This window comes from Vipera ursinii, assembly GCF_947247035.1.
Source record: "Vipera ursinii genome assembly, chromosome: 1".
Classification (NCBI taxonomy): Eukaryota; Metazoa; Chordata; class Lepidosauria; order Squamata; family Viperidae; genus Vipera; species Vipera ursinii.
The window spans coordinates 101,951,979-101,974,023 of NC_139512.1; the positions used below are offsets into that span (position 1 = coordinate 101,951,979).

General features: G+C 36.0%; 1 protein-coding gene across 3 annotated transcripts in view; it reads right to left on the reverse strand.

Annotated features, from left to right (window-relative positions):
• Positions 1-22,045, reverse strand: part of SOX6 (SRY-box transcription factor 6) — a 315,755-nt gene that overhangs the window by 281,259 nt on the left and 12,451 nt on the right. For all 3 annotated transcript variants that reach the window (XM_083348763.1, XM_083348764.1, XM_083348762.1), the window contains exon 2: positions 14,615-14,852. In XM_083348763.1, coding sequence (XP_083204889.1) covers positions 14,615-14,852 — 238 coding nt within the window. The remainder of the gene's footprint in view (positions 1-14,614; positions 14,853-22,045) is intronic.

Consider the following 22,045-nt stretch of genomic DNA (forward strand, 5'->3'; position numbering starts at 1 on the left):
AACATGGACTAGCTTGTTTACTCATCAGTGCCATTAAAGAAGTAAAGATGGTAGTTTTGCATTTTGGGGCATGAGTAAAAATAAAAACAGTGGTTGCTGGTGCTGTAAAGAAGAGATTAATTCTAGCAAACTTAAGATATAATGAGAAAAGATATGGATTTTTTTTATGACAACAGAGATCAGAATAGTTAATGTAATAGTTAAAGCAGGACATGGAAAAGGAGCAAGACATCTGTGAATTATGGATTTTGACATAATTATCCAGAGTACCAGGGGCTGCAAGAAAAACCAATCAATCTAAGCTTAGACTGACTTCTTCTTTGAAGCAATAATTAGCAAGCAGAAATATATATACTTTGGGCATGTGATGCAAGCAGATAACAAGAATATAGATTGTCCTTGACTTATGAACACAATTCTGGGAGCAGAATTTCAGTTGTAAGCTGTTGTAGCCATATATCAAGGCACCCATATTACCAGACCCATTTTTTACCATTTTTACAATGACTGTTAAGTGAACCACACTGTTGTTAAGTGAATCCATTCTCCCAAATGGGTGGTTTTTGCCAGAAACTGGCAAAAATTGTTGCAAATCACAGACACATGACCATGAGACACTGAGCCAATTGTAAATGTGAGCTAGTTGCCAAGTGCCTGAAATGTAGTCATGTGATGGGGGTGGCACAACGTTTTACAACAGCTGGAAGTGCTTTACGGGTCAAAAAGCACCCTTTCCAAGATTGTCCTAACTTCAAATAGTTGTTAACCAAACAGATGAGATCGATCTATAGAAGAAAAAAACCTATTATGTTTGTTATGCTTGAAAGAAGAAAAAGAAAGGAATGATGCCAGCTGTGGTAAAAAGATAAAATCAAGGAGATCACTAGAATGTCCTGATAGGTCTAGATGATGGGCCTTTGTCACCAATGATCAGCTTGTCTCAATAGCACCTAATTATTGTGATTCCAGACCAAAAAGTGAACTACAGTACAATCAGAACCCAAAGAGGTTCTTCCTAACATTTGTAAATGATAAAAAACAGTTGAGCTACTTATTCAATAACAGCTTAAGTTAATCGCTGACTATAAAACTTCCTTTTTATGATCCTGTAATCCCTTAACTCGGCATAGATTCAGGGCAATTGGATGGAGCTGAGAATGACATTATAATATAACCCAGTCTTTCCAATATAAAATAACATGACAGCTCCAATTTTATCCTGCACTACACAATTTACACTACACAATTTTTCTGTGGTTATTTATGGTATTCTCTTTTATGTACAAAGGATGACAATAAAACTGATATACACTTATTGTTTCCAATTTGGCTATATAAAAAATTATACTACCTAATAGACAAAATGTATTTAACTTCCAACTGATAATCTGATACAATCTTAGACTTGGCAAAAATTAAATTAGCATCAACTTGGCTATCACGTTTTTTGACAAGTAGCCTTTATGTTATGTGCTTTTTAATCACATAACATAGTCCTTAGTCACATCACTATGCTTTTTGTGACATTTGTATATAATATTGGAAACTACATTTATTTTCAATTAATAGAGTCATAACATGACATTAAAAATATGTGCATTGATTGTAAAGGTCCTCTAACAGGATGTTGTGAACAGAACTCTTGGTTTTTTGTTTTTTTGTTTTTTTTGGAATTGCCTTAAGGCTATAAAAGCCAGTTTTCAGTTGAAATGTGAAAAGGAACAAAGGAGGAAACTGCAATGTTTGAATAATATCCTAAGGTGGGGGGAACCAAACAACTAAACTTTGGAGTCTCTCAAAAGTTGTTAATGGCTGGAGAGCAGGTTCTCTCTTTGAAGTTCTGATGGGAGGTAATGGATTTTTATGTTTATTTGGAATGCTCAGCCTGAGTTTCTATATATTGGGAAATAAATTCAAATGTTATAAATGGCTGTAAGTTTTTATAAGCTCCTTTAAATAGGAGCTTAACATTCCAAAGGAAAGGAAATGAACTCAGATGATGATAGATAGATAGATAGATAGATAGATAGATAGATAGATAGATAGATAGGTAGGTAGGTAGGTAGGTAGATGATAGATAGATAGATAGATAGATAGATAGATAGATAGATAGATAGATAGATGATAGATAGATAGAGATGATAGAGATGATAGAGACAGAGAGAGAGTCAAACAAATAAAATACTAGAAATGTATAACAAGAGCAACAAGAGAACCTTGCTCACGTACCACTGTATTACAATGTAAATACTAGTCTGTGAGTGTAAGTTGGATGCCTTCAGACACTATCACCCGATATTAGAAATTCTATAGTGTTTATTTACATAGGTTCTATGCCTATTTTGTAGTGCATGAAATAGAACCCTTGTGTTCTTCTGTGCCACCGTATTCAACCATTTGTAAGTATCATATAAAAAGAACACAGTTATGGACAGCAAGGAATCTCATACAAATGTTACAAATAAGGAATCCCTTTGCCAAATCTGAGAAAAGATAATCCTTGTAAACAAGGAGAAATGTTGTAACCCATGTGTTTATGTTAGTGATACAATTTGCTGAAAGAGTCATGTTTCAAGGCTATGAAATGTTTTTCTTTTTAATAACCTCACTAACTGATGTCCATTGCTAATTTTCCTAACTCCACAAAAGCACTCTACAGCTTTATTCTTTGAAACAGACACAAAGCCCATTTTTCCTCTCTAAGCTGTCAAAGTACAAAAGAAAATGTATAAAGTCTTGCACAGATGTAGCAAAGTACTGGATTACATCCTTTGGCAGGTGCTCAATATGCATCCCACATAATCATATGTTAATGACTGGAGTGTGTTAATCAGCATGCATACCTGATTCCTTCTCAACCAAAGTAGGAAAGAAACCAAACAATTTACAGCATATAAATGCTGCTACTTTCAAAACACGCTGGGGGAAAAAAAATACTGCAATTGAATGAAACACTGCTTCCAAAGCCCGATATCCATAGAAGCTCCAAAAAGCATCCTGTAACCTAGATCAGTGTTTTTCAAACTTTTTTGGGCAAAGGCACACTTGTTTCATGAAAAAAATCATGAGGCACTCCACCGTTTTCCGCACCGTTGGACCTCCCCACAGTCGCTACATGAACGGTCGTAAGTCGAGGATGGCCTGTGTTCTCAAGGTGTTGGACTAGATGACCTCCAAGGTCCCTTCCAACTTATTATTATTATTATTATTATTATTATTATTATTATTATTATTATTATTATTATTATTATTCTCTTTATTTTATTTTATTTTATTTTGGGGCTTTTGTTTGTTTTTGCTGTGAAGGAAAAGGAAAGCTTGCATTTCTTTTTAATTTATCTTTCTGTATTTTCTTTTTTCTCTTCTTTTCTTTCTTCCTTCCTTCCTTCCCTCTCTTCCCTCCCTCTTTTCTTTCTTTATCTTCCTTCCTTCCTTTCTCTCTCCCACTTTCTTTCCCTCCCTCTCTCAATTTCTTGCTTTCTACTTGTTGTGGAAATTGGAAGCTACTTGCATTTCTTTTTAATTTTTCTTTCTGCATTTTTCTCCTTCATTTATTTTTCTTTCTTTCTTTCTTTCTCTCTTTCTTTTCTCTTTCTTTCTTTCTATCTTCCTTCCTTTCTTTCCTGCCTTTCTCTCTCCCACTTTCTTTCCCTCCCTCTCTCAATTTCTTGCTTTCTACCTGTTGTGGAAACTGGAAGCTGCTTGCATTTCTTTTTAACTTTTCTTCCTGCTTTTTTTCCTTCCTTCCTTCCTTCCTTCCTCTCTCTCTCTTTCTTTTCTATTCTCCTTTTTTTTCTTTCTCCCTCCCTTTTCCCCTTCCCCCTTTCTCCTTTTTTCCCTTCCTTTTTTCTTTCTTTCTCACCTTTACCATCAAAAGCACTTCACTCCAGAGGGGGGGGAACCCCAAAGGTTTTTAATTGCTTTGGTCCAAAGGACATTTTATTATGCAACGTATCAAAAGGACAGGTTAAAAAAAAATCAGCCATGTAATTTTTCAGATGCAAGCGAAGCCTCCAAGAGCGAAGCGGTCAGATCCCTCTATTTCGGGCTGGGGTAAGGGGTCGCGGCGAGCAAAGAAAGTGGAGCCAGGCAGCCGACCAGGCGGGAGTCTCGCATCCTCAGCCGCGCGGGGAGTAAAGAGTAAGCGGCGCGTGCTGGGGAAGAAGAGCTTTTTCGAACGTTGCAGGCAACCAACCACGCGACAGCTCAGGCGAGCCGGGCTAGCTGCCCGTCCGTCCTCTTCCGATAAGCGAGCTGGTCGCCTCTCCCCAGCTTCTCTCTCTTCAGCAAGAGACCCTCCGAAGCCAGAGAAGGGGGTGGAGCTACGCTGCCGTGGAGCCTTGGTGCCTAGAGAGGTCGAGCCCACTTCTTTTCCCGGGCTTTTGCTTCCAACGAAGTAGGGCCGTCAGCTTAGCCAAGGCTCCGGTGCCCAGCGCCAGAGAGTCTTGCAGCACCGCTCCGCCCGCGGCTGTTCCTCCTCCTCCTCCTCCTCCTCCTCCTCCTCTCACCCCTGTCTCCTAGGTCAGTGTTTTTTCAATTTTTCCCACGGCACACCAGGCAACATCTCGCAGCACACTAGTGTGCCGCGGAAAAGTGGTTGAAAAACACTGACCTAGATGAAGCTGAAGGCCCATAATCAATGATTAAGTTTTAAAATGAAACAAATCTCAATGTTCCAGCCTTCCTCAAAGCAACGTCCTCATTGCTTTTCCCAAGACTTGATTTTAAATGAAAATTCTGGGGAAAACATTCTGTATGTTCTAGACAGTCCCACTTCATTATGTCACAATATATGATAAAGCATTATACAGTTGGCAAATCATTTCTTTGGAAAGGAAATACAAAGCCCATTACCTGTTACTAATCCTACCACATGACAATTAGACTGCACACCCATTCCTGGACATGCCCCAGTATTCACCTTTCAAGAAGACACTATTTCAATTTCAAAATACTCTGCTTTTTCAGCACCTTTGAGAACCATTTTTTCCATTTCACCATGCTATATTGGCTAGTCATTTATCTCCTCTTCCCTTCCCCATATGCCACTTTTTTCTTGGCATTCTGATTCAAAGAGCGATACTACTGCCAAGTTCCTGTATTAAACTAGGAGCTGCCAACCTATAAATTTAATTAAAGCAACATTTGGAAGACTGTAAGCATCAGGATAACCTGGAATAAAGGTATATTGTTTTTATTTATCCATTTCTATGAATATGCTTCTTGAACTGAACGTATTGTAATGGGGCAGAGCTCAGCATTGCACTAAAGAAGATATTGTTGCATTGGTCCTACAAGGAACAATTCCAGACAGGTTGGCACAGAACTGCAGCCTTACTGAAGATGACTATCCATGTAAATTCTGAGGCAAAGCAGTTGGATTCACTGCATGCATTCACTTGCAAATAAGACAGGTGTACTATTTTCTATAGCTATTGTATGTGAGCATTTCATTGTGGTTTTTTTTCAGATGAAAGCACATGGCCAGATACCATTTTACAAATATAGGTTTCATTCTTAGCTTGAGGAAAACTCGGAACATGGCTTGAAGCGCCAACAGATTTTTAAAAGGAGAGCCAATGAGGTGACATAATGCGCAATGTTTGGACTTGGGATGGAAAATGGGCAGATCCAGGTTCAAGCTCCCCTTCAGTTATGGAAGTTTATTGGATGATTCAGGAAAGCCATTTGCTTTCTTTCAGCAAAATTTGCCTCATAGAGTTGCTGTGGTTGAGATAAACAAGAAGAGGAAGCAGTATATATACTACCTTGAGCTCCTGTACTAAGGAAGAATATGATTCTAATAAATCAAATAAAACAGTTATGTGGCTTCTATATATTATTTAGTGTTACTGTTACAAGTAGTGCACTGTTGCCCTACTGTCAAGAACAGTAGTTTATTGACGCATGAATCAACATATGTAGCTGCTTCTCTGTTAAAGAAGAATAGAGAAAATCTCTATTATGCAGTCCTTTTATGCAGATAACAAGAACTCCTTATATCTTATCAACTTACAACACTTTCATGCTGTATTTTATTCTACTCTATTAGAAATTACTGCTTAATATAACTTAGAGAGAGGCAGGATATATATTTTTATAGAAAAAAATCTATAAACCCAAATTATATAATACCCAACTGTTTACAAATATACATATATCCATAGAATAACAGTTATTAACTCTCTCACTGAATTATACTTTATGTTTTTATATGTTGGTTAACATGCATCACCAAAAAGCAACATATTTAGCAGTTATTAACAACAGACATATATCTTTAAGCACAAATTTAAAAGTACAATTTAACTTCTGAGCCAATTTATTTATGTACACATAATTTAATCAAATTTAGAGCAGAGCAGAACACAACAGAACAGATAGGAATAGGAATAGGAATAAGCTGGAAGGGACCTTGGAGGTCTTCTAGTCCAGCCCCCTGCTCAAGCAGGAGAACCTATACCCATGGTAGCGAACCTATGGCACACGTGCCACAGGTGGCACGCAGAGCACTTTCTGTGGGCACGCATGCTGTCACCCCAGTCCTAGGCCTTCAGCTGGGTTTTATAAAACCTTTTTGCTTTAGGCCTCTGCCGCTGTGTGCAAAAAAAAGAGAGAGAAGCTTCAAGCAATCTATTTCAACTTCTTGTGGGAAAAGAGAAGATCTCGCAAAGTTGGAATTGATTGATTGAACTTTTTAGTCCCACCCAGTCTGCCGTTACCACCGCAGCCATGCCCACCCAATGGGCCACACCCACCGGGCACCCAATGATACATAAGTGGGTTTTGGGTTGCAGTTTGGGCACTCAGTTTCAAAAAGGTTCGCCATCACTGACCTATACCATCCCAGACAAGTGACTGTCTAGCCTCTTCTTAAAAATCTCCAGTGATGGAGAACCCACAATTTCTGAAGGCAAGCTGTTCCACTGGTTAATTGTCCTCACTGTCAGGAAGTTTCTCCTTAATTCCATCTGTGCTGCTAATTTTAAATGCCATAATCCCCTTTGAAAAAGGCAAACAATGACCTGCTTCACACATTCCATTAAGCTATGGTTATCTCAAGCATCATTCATTGGATTAATATGATTCAGGTAAGGTAAGCTATCAAACACAGTTTATGTATCACAATGACTGTGATTATGAGATACATCATGCCAAAACCAAATATGGTCTTGGTACAATGTGTGAACACAGTCACAATCTAGCAGAAGAATATCCAGATAGATTTACTAAATCTGAATGCGGTAATGACCACAGGATGAACATGATCTACCATGCAAAGAATTTATAAAAATAATTATAACAGTCATTTTTAAATCAACCAAGTCTAACATTCTCAAATGTTTATCAATTTCCTTGTTTGTGTGGCTGTTAGAAAACACAAAATAGGAGGACTGTGTCCTGTTTCACTCCCTGGTAAATTAATTTTGCTCCAAGGTACACAAATTGTACAAGTCAATCTTAACAATATTTCTACATTACAGTTTTTTTAATCAGTCTGCTGATAACTCGATAATTTGTTAAAGAAACAGTAGGAATCTCATGAAAGCTGATGAATAAGCCAGCAAGAACAGGAACTAGGTAGTAGATTGATCAAATTCTATAATGTTAAGCTTAACTGGGTTCACCCAAACAGATTACTGAAAGAAAATTTCCAAATGAAGTATGATTCTACTTATTTGGTTTAAAAGTGCCTGTCAAGCTTCCCTGGCTTGTTATTTAGAATCCATGCTGACCCCAAAACTTATTATGTTGTTTAAAAGAATAAATTTCTCTTCAAGCTTCCATATAAGTAAAGATTCAGGGGAGAAGGGGAAATGAAAGGGGAGAGGAGCAAAACTGTCCCACTGTGAATGGCAAGTTCCAAACACATACATGATTTCATCTGGTTGTTAGGTCATTTTGTTTTAAGAGGGTGATATTGAGGATTAAGTCACTACTGCTCAATGCAAGAAATATTTTAAAGGATATAGGAAGAATACGGAAGCATGGTAGAAAAAAATTGATTACTCAAGCATTACAGGTAGTCCTTGACTTACAACAGTTCATTTGGGGACCAATCAAAGTTACAACGGCACTGAAAAAAGTGACTTATGACCATTTTCACAGTTACGACCTTTGCAGCATCTCCATGATCATGTGATCAAAATACAGATGCTTGCCAACTGATTCATACTTATGACCATTGCTGTATCCCAAAGCCATGTGATCCCCTTTTGTGACATTCTGACAAGCAAAGTCAATGGGGAAGCCAGATTCAATTAACGTTTGGGTTACTAACTTATCAACTGCAGTGATTCACTTAACAACTGAGGCAAGAAAAATCATAAAATGGGGCAAAACTCACTTTAAAAATGTCTCAGTTAACAACAGAAATTTTGGACTGAATTGTGATCACAAGTCGAGGACTACCTGTATTTCTTCTGCCACTACTTGCTTTCATCCAATATCTACTTTTAGTGCCACCTGAGTAAGAAATAAGGACCTTTATAACCATTTCTTTTTTTTTTATTGTTACTCCCTGGGGTTTTTTTTTAACCTATCCTCATAAACTTCTACCATTTTTGCTGAGGCATCTACAAAAATTTATATGAAGCATTAGCACTCTGATCCAGCTGGAATATTTCCTTTTCCAAACCAGAATTTAAAAATAAGGATGTGCAAAAATTTTCAGTCTGAAAATATTCTGAGCTGAAATCGGTTGTTTCAAAGGTTCCAGACTATAAACAAAACACTTAGAACAAAGCAACAGAACTTTGAGTGTTGCAAGAATCCTTTGTACCTCATGCAGTCATGGAAGAGGATAGCTATTCACAAATGCAAGCTTTCCAGCCTACTCATGTGTAATCACTCTTTGGTTTAGCTTTGTTTTATTTCTTTGCTAGGAGGAAATTAGACTTCAAGAGAGTAGATAATATGCAATGGATTGTGCTTATTTTGTCGGCAAATAAAGCAAATGTGTATGGGGGCATATTGTGATTAGCATGCAATTGGTGCAAATGCGAAGATCACCATTACAATGTTGGTTCAATTAATTTGCTGAATTCGGGTATGTGTGTGTATGTATACTCTTGTGTCCTGCTGAAGCTAAGCATCAGCAATCTTTTTTGAGATTTAATAGGTATGCATTCTGTGAACCCCTTGTATTTACTGTCATGTTATAATGTTATTCCTGCAGTTAAAAGAAATCAGCAGTTACTCCATGTATAAGAAAAAAATTAAGCAAAGAGAACATGATTTAGGTTGCTAACAGCCACAAAAATGTGTAATTGTATGTTTAAAAACTATAAACTTTAAGAAAAAAATCATAGGAATAAAAAAAATCTAGTTGCCTTCTTGGCTTGTTTAGTTTCTGACTTAGAAAGATGCTAGTTGAAAGGAATGTTTGCTATTTTTCATCTTGTTCCTTTGCTGTCTTAATTCCTCAGGATATATTTTAAAAGCTGAAAATCGTTATCTAACTAAGAAAAAGTGGTTCTGATACCAGATTCTTATTTAAACAAAGATATTTTTTCAGTGGATGAGGTCAGGCCTATTTTCCCATTGTTTTCTATGAGAATTTGTATTTTAGTGCATTCATAAATGTTTCAAAAATCATCCTTTAGCCAGATTTTATCCAAGTTGATTGGCCAGTAGCAATCAGCATAGTCTACTACCAACCTATTTGTGACATTGTGGAATGTGAAACAAGGGAACAATGGGTCCTGAATATAATTAAAAACTTCACACAAACAAAAAGCTTTCAGTTATTTATCCTTACTTCATATGACTCTAGAGAAACCATTATGTCATCGTGTACAATTATTCAAAACTTCCTCTATTTGTATACTTACAAAAACCAGACATTTGTTGATTTTTCACTAGAAATCAAAGAAAGAGTTTTGAATACAGGCTCTGACCTGAAAAAGGAGACTCTGAATCTGAGATAAAAAATACTCTTTTCCATATCACCAAGTCGAGTTCCAAACGGAATCATGCACATATGCTACTATTATACTCTATTGTTGTTCTTGCTTTTCAAACTAACCTCTCTGTAATAAATGCTCCAAACTCTTTAATTCCAGTTCTAAACACCTATTTCCCTTTCTTAGTAATAGCACTTAGTGCTTTACAGCCCCCTCTAAGTGGCTTACAGAGTTGTTGCCTCCAACAATCTGGGTCCTCATTTTACTTGACCTCAGGAAGGATGAAAGGCTGAGTCAACCTTGACAATCGAAGTCTTGGCAGTGGACAGAGTCAGCCTGCAAAACTGCTTTTTAACCACTGCGCCATCATAGTTTTTTAATGATTTACATTGTTGTCAAGCACACAAAAACAAAAACTATTTTAAATAAACTAAATCTATTAACACCTTAAAATGTACCTTTAAAGATGTTTTTGCTCCAAATGTTTTCAAGGGCAGGAGCACCAAAACTTATCACTTCTGAGGTACAATGAAGATTCTCCTTCTCCAATTGTTATGACTCTTTCCATTGTAAATCTATAAGAATGTGATAAGATACCCAGACTGATGCTACTCCAGGCCTAATGTAGAAATTGTTGCCTGTTGCTGAATCTATCAAATGAAGAATCTCCATAGACATTTATTAAATGAAGAGTGAGTGCAAATATAATTTCTAAATGTACCTCCCATTTGTTACATTCATCATATAAGTACACAGTTGGGAATACTAGAGGGGATGTTAAACCAAAATATTCAAAGCACATGAAGTACTCAGTAAAAAAACAATTTCTAAAACTGTCCAACAGTTTGAACACCATTTTCATTTATACAATTGGTTTAATGATATGTATAAGTTAAATATACAGGGTATTTAACGTATTATGTTACTGCAATCTTATAGTGTAAGTCAGATAAGTGCTGAAATTTCAGAATGCTGGAAATTAAGGCATTCTTTTCATATTCCTTATTGTTATTCAATCACTAGGTGGCTTCAACTGATAAATCGTTACTTGGCCCCAATACATAACTATTCACATGAATGATTTACTCATGTTAGCAGTGTTGTATCTCTAACACTCAGCTACAATTTCAGCAAGGACAAGCCACAAACTGTCCAACAGCTCCATTCCTGGAAACAATAGAATCTCTGCAAGATCTTCTGGGAATGGAGATGTTGGACAGTTTGTGACTTGTCCTTGCTGTGCCCAGAACTCATATTGTTCTTAATATTAATGACCTTGTCTGTTTAGGAACTGGCACTTGATAATTATTTCTAACCTGTAAATGATGCTACATATGCTTTAAACGTTAAAAATTAAAACTGATGTATAGTGCTTTAGATATTGCATGAGCTGTTAATTTCATGGGAGAAGACATGTTTGTTTGCTATGGGCGAATTTCTGCCAGAAACTAGAAGTAAACACGAATTTCTGGCAAAAAAGTGGTAAATCACTGAGATATGACCACAGAGCACTACAAACAGCAATAAATGCAGGCCAGTTGCTGAGCATCTGAATTGTGTTCACATTATTGTGGGAGGGACAAGTCAGAACTTGTCATAAGCAGATTTTGGAGGGTCCATGATAGTTTTGAATGGCTATATAAATTTAATTAATAAATAAAATAAATTCTATGCTCTAAAAATTACTCAGTAATTCAGTTCTCATTTAACAACTAGGGATTAGAAAGAAAAATAAACTTTGCCCTTTGATATAAATCCACCATATTTCCACTTTACAAATCAGTATATGAATTTTGCAATTTTCTAAAACTATATACCAAAATTCACATACTAGGAATGATATTTACAAGAATACATCTACAACATTATAGCTAAAAAATTACAAAAAAGGACTATACTACAAAATAAATGATGTATTGAAGCATATACGTAGATACACAGACAAAGCATGTATGCAAAATGTAACAAATATGAACTATGTACAAATTTTAAAATGTAATTCTAACAATGATGCAAATTATACAGAAGAAATGAAGTGACATATCTTTCCATCTCTAGAAGCACTATTTCGCACTTTTGATCTTTCCTGCATATCGTTTCATATAAAAGCAAATCCTTACCAAGATAATATAAAGGATAGGCATACTGAGCATTTGGTTACAAAATCATCCCATGCCACAGCTATAAATGAGCATATTTATTGATCTAAAGCAGGGGTATCAAACTGCCGGCCTGTCGGCCAGTTGCATCATGCGGAGGCTGCCTCCATCCCAGCTCCAGCAATGCAAAAAAAGTCACGATACATTGTGAGACGTCCTCTACTGGAGTCATGAGGTCAGTAATGATTTTCAGCTAAGGCTCTCAAAGTTGATTCAAAAATCTGATAAAGGTGTAACTTGTATGTCTTTCAGCTTTTTTGAAAATTTGAGAGTTGATGTGAAGCTTAATTTTTCCACAGAAACAGAAAATCTTGAAGAAAGATTTGGGGACTACAGAATAAAGCATCCACAGGCCTTGTACTGTTTCCTTTCACAGTTGGTTGCAGTTACTTTATAAGGGATTGATGTTATTAACTGTATAAGGCTCTAACACCTGGATTCAGACACATTTCCCCCCCCCCCCGCTCATTACATAATATGAGCAAGTAGTTTGTGCCTTAGGGAAGCATAGCAGGATTGAGAATCCTCTCTGGAATTGATCCACAATTAGGATACATTTTACTGAAATACCATCACATCTGCATCTTCCTGGAAAGTTTGCATAGTAACAAAAAGCCAGGAATCTTTATTAAAAATATGATGTGTCATCCTTGCAAAAGGTTCTCTCAGTATCCAAGTCAACATCAAATTTTGTTCCTACATCATCCCAACCTAGCATAGGATGAGGCCAGGCCCTGGGCAGAAAAGGACAAGCCATCAGAAAGTAACTGCTACCTTGCTGACACTACTTGATGTCACCTGATCAGGGCGACAAATGAGACCTTTGTGGAGATTACACTGAGGGATGATGTAAGGAGCAAGACATTTTTCTACTAAATCAGTTCAAAGACACTGAGCCATGAATCTTGGTTCCAATTTCAGTGTTCAGATAGTGCACGAAAAAACATACAGGTAGGCAAAAGACGGATTTAGAGGACAAAAAAAGGTTTTTCTCACTTGCAAGTTACTATTACCAATATATAAAATAAATGCCTGGATATGGAAAGTAAAATCTGAAGTCAACATTTCTTTAAAACAGACAATACGTCTGTACATAGTGGACATTTTCATGTATCTCATATTTCAAAGGGATACTTCCAGAATGAATTGTGTTATCTATATAAATAAACAATATAACATTTACATCAGAAGTCAAAATCCTCTTCATCATAAACACATACTTTACTGTAGACTCTAAATAGCTGTGACTACAGTTTAAAATGTTCTTCATTTTATATCACTTAAATGGGATTATATTATAAGAAAAATTTAGACTAATGTTAATAAGCATTTTCAGCTAGCACAAACTGTTCTACAATCTATCTTGAGAGGGATGGTGTCCTCTAACTTCAGGATTTAAAGTAGATGGCAATCCCTTCCTGTCCTATGATTCTATGGAAGCTTTTCCACTTCAAAGCTTTTTTTACTGCTTCGAAACAGATCTATATATAACAACAAGGAATTTTATCATTGTTATCTACATGCTGTGGAATGGAATCATAGTCATTTCAAACTTCAAATCAGAAGTTCTCAAACAGTAGCAATTTAGAGAGATGCTGCATTTTCCCAATGTTAATACTGTGTGCTGAAACATGACCACAGCTGAAGACCTTCAGAAATTAGATTTTAAATATGATGCCAAACATTATCCCAAAGTTGGAGGCAAGATAACTCTGCTAACCTGAAGAAAAGAAACTACTGTTAAAACAATAAAATATCTGGCTATACAAAAATCAACTAATTGTATCAATTAACCAACAGTTATTAAAGTTCGAAAGCATGTAAAAATGCAAGTAGAAAAATAGGGACCACTACGGTGGGAAGGTAACAGCATTCCGTGCACCTTTGGCGTCTAGTCATGCCGGCCACATGACCACAGAGATGTCTTCACACAAGAGCTGGCTCTTTGGCTTTGAAATGGAGATGAGCACCGGCCCCTAGAGTTGGAAACGACTAGCACGCATGTGCAGGGGAAACTTTACCTTTTTATTATGTTAAAAGTTAAATCAGAAAACAGCAACACCTATACTTAACAAAGATATTTCTTTTTTAAGGGAAACTAACCGTGGCCTTTTTCGGGAAAACTTGTATATTTATATCCAAGAAAAAGATCCATTAAACTTGCTGCTTTCTTATTCATTATATTCAAGCATACAACTTAGCCATGGTTTAATACAGGCAAAATTATTGCCCTCTGATTCTGTTGGAAGGAGGAACTCGGAAGGTCAATGCTTTCATTTTAGATAAGCTGTAAATTGATATGTTCTCCAAATTCAAAATAGCAGTTCATGAATCTGGCTTATTTTCTTTAACCTTACCCAAGATTAACCACAAACCATCTCAAGAAAAAAATAAGCTGAATCTGGCAGAGATTGGAATCATTTATAAATAGAAGCTACTATAATTTAGTATAATAGTCAAACCAACCCACAGTACAATCTCAAAAAGATCATACATAAGGAAAGCTGCCCTAAACGATGACTCAAAATGTACCACCCCTTCAGGACATACCATCCTATGCTGAGTTGAGATAACACTGTTCCAGTCTGAGTCTGGTTGAATTGTAGTGACTAGAGCTGGGAGCTCTTCAGAGTGAGGTTTGTTGTGCAATATGGTGTGCAGAGGCAGATGGGAAGTGACAAGTTCTTCATTGTTGTCTTCTTCCTGCTCCTGTGATGCTAAGTCCTGGGTTGTTGTTCCCTCTCCATCAGATGCAAATGGAGAGGTGGCCTGCTTGGAAGACATTCTTCTACAAAATAAGCAAAGGAAATACACAGATACTTTTTATTAAACAGAAAGATAGGACTGTAAACTTAACAAATGCATTCTGAGGCAGAGAAATATGCAAATCGTAGCCTGCTTATCACAGTGCAAAAGATGACTGACTAAGAGCTTGTTGGGGCATTATTATCCCAATAAAGCATACATTTTATGGCAAACTTGTTGTTGAGGGAGGCTGAAGGTTAAGGCATTCTGGCATGGAAATAGCTTCTTTCCATTGTACGTAGCACCAGACTTTCCATCCAGATCAAATTCACAATTCACGGAGAAGACTTTAAAGTTGGCAACATTTGGGGCTCCAACAGGCCACTGAGCTCTGCACTTCCATGGTCATCTGTGCTGACTGGATGGTGAGGAATGGAAGGATTTATATTCCTTGCAAATAGCTGGTCATTTGCATTCTTTTATACAGTCATTGAGAGCACTTGGAAGTTTATCTATGTCCTCGAGGTCACCTGAGTAGTGCAGGTAGTACTGAGTAGTACTGAGTAGTACTGCGCCCATCCCATTGCCAGCAATGGGGAAAAAGCTCCGATACGTCATGCAACGTCATGTGACGTCGCAAGTTTGACATGTCTACTCTAAAAAAATACAAATGACCAGCTTTCTGCAAGGAATATAAATCCTTCCATTCCTCACCATCCAGTCAGAGCTGAAGAAGCTTCTTGGATGAGAAGCAAAACGTCTTCAAAGAAAAACAAGAAAGTCCAGGTACCACTTGAAAAAGCAGCTTTGGGATAATCATGACCTGGATGACTGAGAAACTCCACAGAGAGTCACCTTCAGAATTTTAAAGAAGTCAGGTTTCCTATCTATGTATAGATTAAAGCCAGTAGAAACTTCTGCCAGTCAGCATTTAATTGCACACACAAGATCCTATTATTCATATTGCTATTTAAGAAGATTTCCTTCCTAAATGGAAATTAATTGTAATATATGAATCAGCTAATGAATGCAGTCAGACAGATGTCTTCTGCAACTGCTTACTTTCATTGTGGTACTTTTCTTCAAGTGTCTGAAAATCACTTTTTTAAAAAAATTCTATCCATCAGAATATCAACAGTGATTTCCAGCTCCTAGAAGAAGAGAGACAGCAATTCCAACAAGTTTCCAAATTTGATCAAGACAGCTACAAAAATTCTTGCCATTAGTTTTATGTTGATTTTAGAAAAATAAAACATTTGTCAGTTTTGCCTCTCAAATGATTCTCTCAAATGATGACTCAATCATCACAGTAACCTCTGTTCATTAAAACCTTTTTTTTCTAAGTAAAACATTTTCCAACCTGCCTCCAATCCAGAAGGTAGGGCCATTATAATGTAACAAAGTCCTGGAATATTAATGCAGAAAAGTGATATAATCCTATGTGTATCTTACTGAATGATTTATAGCTTGAGTAGTTTTTCACAGTTATATAGAGTATCATTTTTTTTCTATTATATATTTCAAACAAGAGGCATAAAATTTGGAATATAATAAAATAAAAAGAAATATTAAAAATATCTCTATAACATCTGTTAATATCTCCACTATACATTTAACCTTTTGGTCTTAACCTTTAAACCTTTTCCACCAGAACAGAATGCTAATCAAATATAAATTATTTCAGTAAAAATTGAAATGTTGTAGAGATTATAAATTTTATAAAATCTCAATATATATCATTTTTGCTAAAACTGTTTCAACAACTCTAGAATGAGGTCTCCACCTTAATTACTCTTTAATAATAATTGATTTCATACAATTTCCTTTAAAATGCGCAAATCAGTTAACAAGGGAAACCACATGAGCATTTTCCAAATTAGCAAATCATTAACTCAGTAGTACTGTTTCTATAGACAAATAATTACTGATTAAGGAGCCTGGAAATCTGAGACTAACAGTTAAATTTACAAATCTGACACATGCTTTCATGAATATTACAGTGAAAGAAATATCAAGTGTAAAAAATAATAATAATTAAGTTAATTCCAATTTAAACAGTAGGTTTTCATGTAGCAGACCAACTTTCACATAGGATTTAACAGCTACTATTAAATTTCTCACTATTAATGAGAAGACTCAGATTTAGTATCCTACAGTGAAAAAATAATAATGAATCATCTAATATTATTTATTTTTAAATGAAAGCATTATAGATTACATGAATAAGTTTGCAATATATAAAAATATCAATGTATAGCAGAATAACACCTTATAATTATAATGATGTTTAGGCTGACATCTTTGCTGTGAGAATTAAGTTATATACAGTATAATATCATCTAAGATGCTACATAAAAAGTGACTTAAAATATAAACAACTAAGAAGCTGATTCCTGAATATTCTATACATTTTAAAACCAAAAAATAACTGTTGTCAGGGAAGAGCATGGTCTAATTGTAATATAGGTATTGCACATAGATAAGTCATAACAAATATTTAGAATCAGGGTGCAAAACATAATAGTTTATTTCAAAGACAACAGATTATACCTATGCCTTATTCTGCACACTGAAATTGTGAATATATTGTCAGAGATTTAACACAAAGGTGCCTTTAAAACAGTTCTTTGGAAGATGATTCTATTCACTTGAGCCTTGGCAGGCATCTTCCAATTACAAACAGGACCGACATCTTCCAGAAGGAATACATTTTGGCTGCATTTTTCAGTTTAAATTAATCATGACACAAACCCAGAAATGAAAATGTCTCATAAGAATAATTCTAACTACAAACTGCACCAATGAATAACAGTGCACAAACCTAATTATATGCAACTGTGCAGCTGCAAAAATAGGTTAAATCTGTCTAAAGCTCTGAGATGATTTTTTAAAGGCTGGTTTGTTAGGCAGTGTTTTCTTAAGAAAGGCCGGGCCCTCAGTCCTAATCAGCCAATAAATTATTTCCTGCAATTATATTAAATAGAAAATTATCTTCAAATTGGGAATGTTAATTGAAAATCAAAATTCAGAGTGAAGTTTAGAAATTACATGCTGAATATAATTAGCCTGGAAAGACTTCACCTGTTTCATAAACAGGCTTCGGGTAATTCCTCAAGTGACCATTCCGGGGGGATTGGGGGGGGGGATGCTATTCTCTCAAAAAAACCAATACAGCAAATACAGCCATCATCCATCCTTCTTTCTTTCCATTCTTCTTTCTGCCATTTTTTAATGTGTTCATAAACAGAATACCCAATGTTCATATCACCTGAGAAGTGTTAAAGACAACATAAATATGCCTTATAGACTGTGAAATTGACTTCAACAGGAAAAAAAATAATTTTATTACAGTTGAGCTTGCTATTATTACCCAGGTATGTTTATAGAATATAAGTACTGTACATTCATACCCTCTCTATTTAAAAAAACTTGCGAGGAAAGAAGCACTAGATCCTGAACTATTTTAGTTTCTTTACTCATAACCTTCAGCCTTATTTCATAACCTTTTGATCCAACCAGCAAAAACTGCCCCATTCTATGAAAAAGAGAATCAGGTTATTCGAAGGACCATTTTTTCCCGGTCACATCTACTTGACCTACCAGAGCAGGGAGGAAAGCAATGCAATGGATTCCCCTCTCCTTGGGAAGTACATCTAGTTAGACCAAGAGGAAGGGCCTTATCTATGGTAGCTCCTTCCCTGTGGAACATCATCCCCACAGAAATAAGATAGCCCCCCCCTTAGACACTCTTTTGCAAGATCCTAAAGACCTGGTTTTGCCAATGGGCCTGGGGAACTCAGAGTGGGATGTAGCCCGTCAAGTGGCTTGTTTGACTGATGGTTGTCATCAGGAGATAGAGTGTTATCGCTTTTTGGTTTTTTATATGAGATTTTTATCTTTCTAAGCCACCCAGAGTCACTGAGAGTTTGTAGCCTATATACATTTTCTTAAATAAGTAGACAGATAAAATAGATAAAAGAAATTTAATTGCAGTTCACGGGTGGATTTAGATTCTAAATTCTGGGACGAATAGACAAACAGTTATCTTTATACTCTCATTTCCATGCAATTTCACAAAAGTTATTTTAGTTAGTAGTTACTTTAGTTTTTTACTAAAAGCACAAGTCTGGTTTTCATTTGTTCTGTTTTACCTTTTTCATTTTTAAAGCAGATAAAATCAACCTTTCACTATGGGACGAAAGGTAGGATACAAAATAATAGAACAGATGGGTCTCAATTTAAAACCACAGTTGGGATCAGAATTTCTGTTGCTAAGCAAGGTGTTTGTTAAATAAGTCATACTGGTTTTACAATCACCGCAGTTGTTAAGTGAATCACATGGTTGTTAAACGAATCCAGCTTGCTACCTTGCCTTTCTTGTCAGACATTGGCTGTGATGGTGGTAAATGCCAATCACATAACCCAAGATCCTACAACTGTTATAAAGACATGCTGGTTACTGAGAGCCCAAATTCTGATTGTGTGATCCATGGGGATGCTGCAATGGTTCTAAGTGAGAGGACTGGTTTTAAGTCACTTTTTTCAGTGCTGTTGTAATTTTGAATGGTTGCTTCCTCAAGGAAAAAACATAGTCCAGTTGTCTTTTAAAAAGGCACCAGAATGGCTGAAAGTCTCTACAAAAACGTCTTCTCCATGTTTAATAAAACACAGAACACACAACTCAGAGACTGAGAAGAGTTACACAATACACTACAGAGATGATTCGTGCTACTTGTTTAGCAAAGCACAGCCACAAAAGCACAATCCTAAATACATTCACTTGGAACGAAGTCCTACTGGGTGCCGTGGGGCTTACCTCCAGTGTGTATATTGGAGGGCAGCTTGACACTGCAATTACAAAGAGTGCTGGCCTCAGAGGAATGGGACTATGTAATAATTATGTCTTGTGCCATATTGAAAATCACTCCCTAGCGGCCTAGCCTGATTATTCCCATAATATATGTATTCCCTTTCCATTTGGTGGCTGCGGTGTATAAAATAATAAAACACTACAGAAAAGATTTACAGAAATTCCAGTTTTAAGTACATTAGAAAAGGACTACAATTGGAAGAACATGCTAAAAAGCATGAATACAGTTTACAATCTACATCTTCCCGTGGCATTCTAAAAAGTATTCAAGTTTTATTTGTTCAGTCAATCACTCACCTTCTAAGACTACTTTGACTTTATGCTACTGCTTCATTTACCTAATTTTTTGTGTGTAACAAATTTATAATAACAGCCAGATCACTACTTTCCAGAACTTTTGTTTTTGTTTGTTCAAAAAAAAATATAGAAAAAAACCTCTGCCACTTATAACCCTTGAAAACAGAGATTTATAATGGAAGTGCTGACACAACCTAACTAAGGCTGTCTAAATGGTACTGCTATAATGCACAAAATCAAGTTCTATTATTCTAAACTCTTCTCACTTGTGGGGTTTTTCTTTCTTTAGTGTGCTCCCAGACAAACTGCTGAAGCATGAAAAATTTAAATGCAATCAAATCGATCCAATTCCACTTTCTTTGAACAAGTGTCTATAGTGGTACAGTCATAAAAGGAGAAGCATTCAATTTGTTTGATACCCCCTTTTTAAAAAAAATCATTTCAACATATTGCATAGCAAACACATATGAGGAAATCATGGTGACTGCATTAAGTAGCTATTGAACAATACACATTCAAGAATATAGAGGAAAGATTGAAAGATATAAAGAAGCTACAGTATTACAGTACATAAACACATACCATAGTACTCTGAGAGTTCCCACCATCATCACATCAAAGATAATTTCAATTTTGTGAACCTATTGTCACTAAACAAAATCTCCATGTAAATATTTATAATTTAGATGTTCCCAAAATTAATCAATACAAGGTTTTTACATGTAGACTATTTCTGATAAAATCTGCTAACCCAAACTTCTGTAAAGTAGTTTGCCTATTGATCCTTTTGCAAAAAGAGTATGCCAATAGAAAGTTTTTATCTAAGTCTTGTGATTTCAGGGGGTAGAATTCCTAGATGACATTTGACATTATTTCAAGAGAAAGTCATTTATGTACCGCTCCGATGTATTTATCCCATTAGAATTAAACAGATACCAAAGATAAAGCAAAATTCACAATGCAAGTAATAGGTGGATAACAGTACATTTCTATACATATCTGTTGCTTCTTTTGAAAGTGGACCACTCTGCAGTATACAGATGCCACATCTTTTAGCTTCAAATTGGGATTTTAAAGGTGCAGTCTACTGTTTCTCCCCCCAAAGGCTGGAAGCTCCTTTAATTCAACCCATTTCTACAAATGCAAGGAAACATGCTAATATGCAATGATAACCTGCTCATACTTTTTCCCATATAAAATATGGAGAGATGCTCAGCGTTTCATATTTCTTCAGTTGTGATTTAGTTTGCTCTCCCTTCTAGTTATCTTGTACCAGTCCAGATCTCAGGTCTTAATATTTTCATTATTGTTCCTCATTTACATTCTAACCAAGAAGTTCAGTCTTCTTTCTATTCATAGAATTCCCCCTTGAAAGAACAGAATTTGTGTACTGATATTACCAGTGCTTTTTTGTAAAAGAAAAAGGTGCCGGAACTCACACATGTCATACAACATACCTTGCCTACCCTACAATGTTCCATCCCAAAAAGGTGCCGGAACTCCATTCTGAGCGTTCTATGACAAAAAGAGCCCTGGATATTACTACCAAACACTTTTTCTTCTAAGATATTTTATAATCTCTTGTAAGTGCCGTTTTATATGTTGACAGTGCAACCTTGTACACAACTATGGAGTATGCCCAGGTATTGTGAATTGTATTGCAGCATAAATTTACTAAATGTAGTAAATACAACTTGTGGCATATGTAAACGTTAAAGCACCAATCTTGAATCTAGCTCTGACTTCAGCCTCCATTGTGCTATACTTCAGGATGCAGGTAGATTATTACTCTTTTTGCTTCCCTTTATCTTATAATAAAAGAACAAAAACAAAAACAAAAACACCATGAAAGAGATTTTTTAAAAAAAACCCAGCTCTATTTCTTCACTGTGTTGTTTTGCTACTTGCCCCACAAAAGGAAGATTATGATATCCACCACTCAAAAATGTGTTTTGAGCACCTGCATATACTGAATGTCTACGCTTCTGCTCCATGTATAGATTTAGGCCACAGTTATTACCAATGGGTGTAGCTTCATTTCTTTCAATGAATCAGCACTCATTTTTTTT